Genomic DNA, 8,149 nt, shown 5'->3' on the forward strand with positions numbered 1-8,149 from the left:
GAGAGAAAGAAATAAAACCATTAAGCATACTGTAGAGTATAATGAAATATTCTTTATTATTAAACAAAACCATGTTACACTCACCTACCTTTAATTAACCTTGCTCTGTTCAGTTATTGCAATAAATGCAGTCTGTTTTAGAAGTAGTCTGTTCTTTAAGATCAGGGTCACCACAGTTATGACATTAATTGTTACAGAGCATTTGGAGGTACACTTCCATATCCTTGAATATAGGCTAAATCCATTATTAGGACCAAAGTCTACACTGACTCAATACACTTTCATCTGATTTACCCAAGCTATTTCCACCCACCTGCTCCACCGCTTTTCTCATACAGTAGAGAAAAGTGTACTCAAATAAGGCAAAAATTACCTGATTATGCTGATCCTGTATTTATTAACAGCAGTGCAGCCTTCAATAAGGTATTAGCCTCACACAGAACATTCAGACCACTGATGGCTTCTCCTGTGAGGGTAGCAAAACTGAAGGTTGACAGTGTCTGCAAGTGTCTCCAAGACGTTTTTAAAGTCAGTTTTGATCAGATCTACATTCCATTATAAGCGGGTCCTCCTCCCCCTTCAGGTACAACCCAGTTAATATTTTGGCTTGGATCTTTGATATCACATGTCTTGCAATGGACACAGTTCTGAGCATTTATCTGTAACCGCAGACCTTCTCCAGATTCCACAGGAACGTATTCATAGACTCCTGCAAAAACAGAAACATGATTTCACTACAAAAATAGCAGACATTTGAAAATACAGCAAAAACGCAGCGTAAACCCCTCCCCCGTTGTTTACAGCAAAAGTACTTGTGTAATACTGAAGTCATTATTTGAAGGAGTAGCTTTCAGCTACCACAGGTTCATACTCAAAAGGGGGTGGGGAGAGTCCTAGATACCTGCAGGGCAGAATCGTTGCTCTGGTCCATCGTATATAGCTAAATTTTTGTTGACAGGAACACTATCGTCCTTCAGAGTCAAATGTGGTGGTTGGTCATGTTCATGATTAGTACCACTAAGAGCCACTGATGACAGCAAGTCAAAACTGATTTTTCCATCAGGTTTAGGATATTCAATAGGTGTGCAGTCTTTGGCTGGCTTTAGCTGTGCTGAGTCTGCCCCTAAAATAAAACAGTTAACGGTGAAAAAAATGGGTAGTATAAAGAAAACTATTTACTCTGTATTAGGTGTAGCAATATAAAAGGAATATATGAGTTCCATCAAGTATACAAATATCTCTTAACCAATGTTCCCTCTAAGCTGTGGAGTCCTGTGAGCAAAAAAATCTACTTTTGTGAGCGACTGGCATTAAAGTTGTGAGCGAGCGATTTAGCTACTGCAGAAATTAGTTTGCTCTGGAGCCATCCTTCCTGAGCTAAGGCAAAAATGTGTGAGCTGGAGGCTAAAGAACCGTGAGCTAGCTCACACTAACTCAGCTTAGGGGGAACTCTTTTCTAAAAGAAGCAAAGTTTCTCTGAAACATCTTCATTGCAGCAACAGTCTAGCCCACATACTAAGAAAGGGAGAAAAATCATTCAAACGCTCCAAATGTAATACTTTATGCAAGCCCCCTGAGGTAAAAATAAAGGCAATCTTTTACTAGCTGTCCTGCACTTGCAGAGAAGAATTTTGCCTTATGCAGGTAGCATTTAATAGAAAAACCTTTATACAATGAAAATAAACCCTCATTTTGCTCCACATACACAAATTCACAAGCAAGCTTATCAGTTTTGTCTTGCCTGTAGCTCAGTTTCTTGTGGAAATATTGATGGAATCTCAAATGGTTATGACTACATAGGAAATACCTCAGAATTGCGGTGAAAGCTCACAGAAGATGCTGGCTGCTACAAAAGCAGAGGCCAAGAACAAACAATATTGTGCATTAACAGAGAGGGAATAGAAAACAGCAAATACAATGCTACAAATACTTGGTATAGTCACAGTTCCTGTTGCCTTATTTCTAAACTGGAAGAAGTCGCCAACTCGCCGGATAAACGAACGATCAGAGCCGGGAGGGTACCTGGTTGGGCTTCCCCCACCCCAGACGTACTGTGGCCATAGTTAGGGTTTCTGCATAGGACTCTGCACCGTGCACCGTGTAAGCTGCTCAGAGCCCTTCGGGGGTGAGCGGGGTACAAATTGAAAGTATAAATAAATAAGTATAAAATGATACTGCAGGCCTGGAAAAAAGGTACAGAAAAGGGCTACCAAAATCTATTAAAAGTCTGGACCTTCCTTATGAGCTCTTCATAACTTTAAGCATCTATGCCTTAGTTTTAAAAGACAACTAAGGTGGAATATGATAAAAGTTTACAGAATTATCAGTAGTATGAAACAGGCAGAGAGACAAACCTTTCTCCATTGTAATAGTAAACTTGAGTTCACTTAACTGGCAACAGACTGGATCCTTCCTACCCTTCTATGAATGGAATAAGTTTGCAGAAAGGACCTTCACTGCAGCTTGTGTGCCTCTGAAAAGCAACTCCTGAAGGTCAGGAACAATGCTTCCTCTAAGCTGTGGAGTCCTGTGACCAAAAATTCTGCTTTGTGAGCTGCTGGCATTAAAGTTGTGAGTGAGTGATTTGGCTACTGCATAATTTAGTTTGCTCTGGAGCCATCCTTCCTGAGCGAAGACAAAAATGTGTGAGCCAGAGGCTAAAAAACTGTGAGCTAGCTCACACTAACTCAGCTTAGACGGAACACTGGTCGGAAATAATGTGGGATTTGGCAGCCAAGCAGCAATAAAGTGTCAGATGCTACTCTTGCACAAACCCTGACATTCTTGAAAGTGTCCTATCCACATAGCTCTTCAGGGAATGAAAGACAGGACGGGGGGAAAGGCAAAGACCTTTTCAGCACTGTACACAAAAGGGTTAGTTCCAATGTATAGGACAGATAACTACTTCATACAACAACAAACTAATTGTGGAATTTTATGCTGCAAAGTAGGAGATTTGGCTTTGTTGAGATGACTTTTTAAAAAGGTTCAAGAGTATATGGATGATTATCAACGACTGTTAGCCAAATTAGCTCAATGGAACTTGTGGAGGTAGTATGAAGATTGGATCCTAGGAAGAAGCTACAGAGGAAGTCCATAATCTTCACATTGTGCTCATGATATCCCTCTAGCTGGCTGCTGAAAGCACTAATCAGCATTGCCCAATTCACTGTTACCAGAAAGTCAGTTCTCATGTTCTCAGTTATTTCTCTTCTGCTCTTCCAACTAAAACATTTCTGACATTACGTTGTTTACACCCATAAGAATAAGCATGAATTCCATCAATAAATATTAAGCTATGAAGTGTATGTTGCTACTTGAGAAACACACCTGGGTGCTTTAGTGTCCAAGGCTCCATTCCTCTTAGTATCCAATAGAATATGCCAGTGTAAATCATTCCTCCATACACTCCCAGGACTCCGTGGCATGAAGGACGGATGTTCCTAACGGCATAGAGTTCTTTCCATACCCATGACTTTTTCAAACTGTCTTCGTATTCAGGCACATAAAGCCCTGGGAGTAAAAGGTTAAATGTCAAAATAAGAAAATCATTTATGACTTAACTTCACATAAAGCTCCAAATTGTTTAAATTCAAAATTTGTTCATTATTAAACATACTTCTTCACTTAGAGGAAGGGGATCTTTTAAAAGGTCAATAAAGGTCTTGGGAAAATGAAAATATTTCCAACTGGTACATAAAGCCATGGAGAAGAAACGCTGTGACTGAGGTGCCACAACAGAGAAGGCCCTACACCTCTAGTGTGCACCCACTTTAATTCAGAACAAGGCCTCTGAAGCCGATCTTATCTGACAAGCCAAGCTTACATGGCAGAAAGCAATCATACAGATACCCTGATCTCAGATCATTTAACAACAGCCAGGCATTCTGCACCATAAGATACTTGTACTGTTAATTCAGTTGTTCCAAGTGACGGATTAAAAGAGAAATTGCATCTCAATTAACTAGAGCTGCACAAGAATGGATATTGGAAAAGTTGAATGAAACACAAAACAGGGAAATATAATCAATGAATACTCTGTACCCTTCTGTGAAAGGCCGTCCATGTACTCAGAGTATCATTATGAGTTTTAAAATTATGTTTTAAGATAAGTGTATTATCATCAGCTGGGCCACTATGTTTTTTAAAGAAAAGATGATATAATTCTCTAGAACTTAGGCTAGAATTAGCCTCACTTTATCCAAGAAAAATGCTTGTATCAGGCTATGTGAAATGGTAGACCATTTAATTTCATAAATATGTATAATGAAGTGATGTAATATTCTAATTGTTCCTTTCAATAAAAATTGTTCCCTTCAATAAAAATAAGTGTATGACCCCCAAATTCCTAGGTGGAAAAACTAATTTACAAATAAAATTGTTTTCAACATACATACAAGATCTTAGGATACCCCAGAATTTGATACTGAAGACATTCTGTGCTACAGCACAACATACTGATAGAACCAAAAGCATTCTGAATTCTCCAACTCTCACATACTTCAAATACAACTCTCACATACTTCAAAAGCATTTTGAATTCTCCAACTCTCACATACTTCAAATACATATTATCCTGCAATGCAATAGTGAGGTTTAGGGCAGCATGCTAATGACTATTTGGTTTTAAATGGCTCAGAAGCCTTGTGGCTGAAACTGACATAAAACAATCATCAGTTTTCATATCAGGTGATCTTACCTATTGTTTTTGATTGGAGATTTTCATTAGTTAGTTGGCTGAAAATGGCTTCAGAGGCAAGCATGCCACTCTTCATGGCAGTGTGGGTACCTTTAATTTTAGGAACATTCATGAAACCTGGACTGCATCCAGTAAGGACTCCACCAGGGAAGGTGAGTTTGGGTATGGACTGAAGAGACAAGTTAATTGAAGCTGATGTTAAGCTTGTTGCAAATACATGCTGTGTAATAACATTTATTTTATTGCATGGAATGACACTATCTACTGCCAATAGTTCCACGAATATGTTTTAAGTGGATAACTTTTGGCAATATTAAGCAGAAAAGAGCAATGCTCATATTCATCTGTTTTGTACATTCCAAGCCATTATTCTTATACTGGTATGCTAAGCAGAAGTCAGTCCTAGAGAAGGTACAATCAAAAACCCATGCAACAGCAGAATGACCAGTTTCTTTCTTTCTTTTTTTTTTGCTCCCTGAAGGGGATTTTTTAAATTGTATTTTATATAAACTACAAAGAAACAAGGAAGGGTAACTACAAACTATAGGTGAAAGTAAAGAAAACCACTAAAAACGCAAGAGGTGGAGGACATATTATGCTTAAAAATTGCTTTTTAAACAAAATTTGTTAACGTTAAAGGTGATCAATAGATGTATCACTTAATTTATCATTTCCGGCAGGTCTGACTATACTAAGGGTCATACAATAGCATAAATCAATATCAATATGGCAAACATCAGGGAAGATTAGCATCTCATTATTTTTAAAATTTCGCTCCCCAATTAACAGTCACCCCCCATCTTGAAACTGGATCTTCCCCAATAGATGAACTAACAGTTCATCTTCCTTTATTGTGATCTTCTTCTTTACTTCCTTCCTTCCCGTTACTCTATATTGTTGCAACAGAATCAAACCCGCCCATAACACAGAGTCCAACCTTTCACATCTTCTTTTGTAAAGGCAATTCCTTGCTTGGTATTTATTCTTTTGACAGCTTCTGGAGAGTCTAGCCACAAACTCACCGGGCAGATTTTCTTCTTTAATTGTTTTGGATATGTCCTTGGGTCATAACCATTCACTTAGTACCACTGTAATCTGCAACCGGTCCCTCTCTCCTTATTTACAGGAACACCATTAGTCTCCAGGTCATTTATCCTTTCCATTTAAAATTGCCAGTCCGATTCTCAAGTGTTGTCTCTGTCCTTTCAAAAGTGCCTTTAAGATGAAACTGTAATGCAGCATAGTCCTAATTAAAAATCGTCGTATAGTCAAGCAGGTGGCGCCATATCCGTTCACAGTTTGGGAGAGTCTATGGTTATATCAGGTCACCTGACCGGACCAGCTTTTCCTGAAGAAGGCTCAGATTTCGTTTGCCTCACTATCGTCGCCATTTTTGAGGGTTTTTACTTTCTTTTAAAATTTGCAAAAGTCCCGAATGTCTGCATGATTGTTTAAACGACTCTTGAAAACTCTATAGTATAGTCTGTTGTAGCTTTAAGCTCCTTCCCCCCGAGAAATGCTTTTAAATGCTGCTTCTTTGCCCAGCGGGAGCGTTCCCCCCCTACACTTTTTTTGGGGGGGGGTAGACTTCAAGCCGTAGCACTGGTGTTTCACTTCAATTGACTCACACTTCATCGTTGATCCCGGGGATCTCGCCAAAGGTACGTTTCACGGCTCATCCTCCATTGCCTGTCCCGGTGTGCATGGCTTAATCCCTTGTGGGAACACAGTGGAGAGACCTTCGGGGCAACAGGACGTCTCAATCCACCAGCAGTGTGACAGGGGAGAGGCGACCCTCAGTGCCCCATGGCTAGGGACCCATTGCAAGGGGCCCTGGGAGGCGCATACAGTCGCACCCCCTCTTTAGCCACTGGTTCGCGGATTACGTCCCCGGAAGCTCCCAGGGGACACGGCCGCCATTAGCTCGCCAAAACCAGAAGCCCCCAGAATGGCCAGTTTCTTAATACACTTGATTTGACTTCCTACAATTCTTCCAAACATATTAGAGTTATACCACTACACTAGAAAATACATCGTATGCCTCTATCTTCTATACCTCCAGCACTTATTTCACTACTCATACCAATATTCATTCACCACTTCCTATCTAGCGTGTTTTGCAAGAGGGACCCCAACAGGGACTTGCACTTCCACTGGAATTACAAATAGGAAACTTATTTGTACAGGCTTCACAAAACATTTTAAAAAATCCAACATCTATATCTCCTCCCTCAGTGCTTTCCTCACATCGTGAAGTTTAACACTATTGTAAAATAATTCCACTCTGAATCTAGGCACAAAACATTAAAAGTAATTAAAGGCCAACATATCTGTGCCAGTACAGAAACACAAAAGCTAACAGTAGTGGTCCTCAGGCTATAATTTTGCAAGCCACCTTGAGCAATGAAGAAAGGTGAGATATAAATATTTTAATAAATAAACTTTTGAAGCGGAACCCATTTTTAAGCTTACTGTACTTTCTGGAACCCACTTTTCAACTCTCCTTCTTAGGACCCACTGGCCAAAATAACTTCATGATACTCTCCCCCTCCTCAACATTAAATGTAGAAATCTCACATCAGTATTTTTGTGCCCTTCTTGAAGGACCACTTCCTCCCATACTGTTCAGCCTGCCAGCTAAGATCCTCTTCACAAAGTCTGAGCTCTGTGCCTCTGCCTTCATAGGAGAGGCGGGTGGCAATCAGAGACCCTTTGCCTATGGAATGCCCTTCCCCTTGAGACTTACCTGGCACCTACACTACATCCTTTTAGGCACCAGGACAAAATGATTCTATTTACCCAGGCTTCTAATTAAGGAGCTGCTTTTTTCAACATTATTTTATACGCTGAGAAATATTTCTCTAGCCTGAGAAATGTTTAAGGTCCATTTTAAGCTGCTTCATGATTGATGATCTGGATGCATTTCTGAATGCTGGGTTTTAATAACTTTTATGATTTAATGTTTTTATTATGTTTTTATTCTGTAAGCTGCCTTGGGCTGGTTTCCTGGAGAGGCAGCATAGAAATATTCCAAATAAATAAATAAAATAGCCTAACATGATCTGTTTGGCATAGATTCAGATATCACAACTATAGTATTTTCTGATAGCACCACTCAGAAGCACCAGCCATGTAACATCTGCAATAAGAAGGACGTCTGGTGTCTTAACCAGCTGTATCAATTAGATATCAAACCATACTACTATTTCAGACCATGCCAATCTTCTATGAAGACATTTCTCACAGGTACTTTAAAGCCAATAGATACACATTAGAGATATTTATCCCATTTAAAAAATTCAGTATAATTAGTGCAGAACCTATGCAGAATCCCTGCAGACTTGATCTTACAAACTCCAACTAGATACATGTGTGTAATGGTTGTATTCCTAAAATTACAACCAAGCTAACCTTTTTTCTTTATTTATTTTTTTTGGCTCCCCGAGGGGA

General features: G+C 39.5%; 1 protein-coding gene across 1 annotated transcript in view; it reads right to left on the reverse strand.

The window, feature by feature from the left end:
- The window catches only part of ETFDH (electron transfer flavoprotein dehydrogenase), a 32,370-nt gene continuing 24,221 nt past the window's right edge, over positions 1–8,149 (reverse strand). Inside the window, exons 10-13 of the mRNA XM_015424760.1 lie at positions 4,700–4,868; positions 3,331–3,513; positions 902–1,123; positions 1–709 (exon numbers count right to left, since the gene is read on the reverse strand). Of these exons, the coding sequence (XP_015280246.1) occupies positions 546–709; positions 902–1,123; positions 3,331–3,513; positions 4,700–4,868 (738 nt within the window). The 3' untranslated portion in view covers positions 1–545. The remainder of the gene's footprint in view (positions 710–901; positions 1,124–3,330; positions 3,514–4,699; positions 4,869–8,149) is intronic.

The sequence above is a fragment of the Gekko japonicus genome, unplaced genomic scaffold (genome assembly GCF_001447785.1).
Source record: "Gekko japonicus isolate JY-2015 unplaced genomic scaffold, Gekko_japonicus_V1.1 scaffold827, whole genome shotgun sequence".
Classification (NCBI taxonomy): domain Eukaryota; kingdom Metazoa; phylum Chordata; class Lepidosauria; order Squamata; family Gekkonidae; genus Gekko; species Gekko japonicus.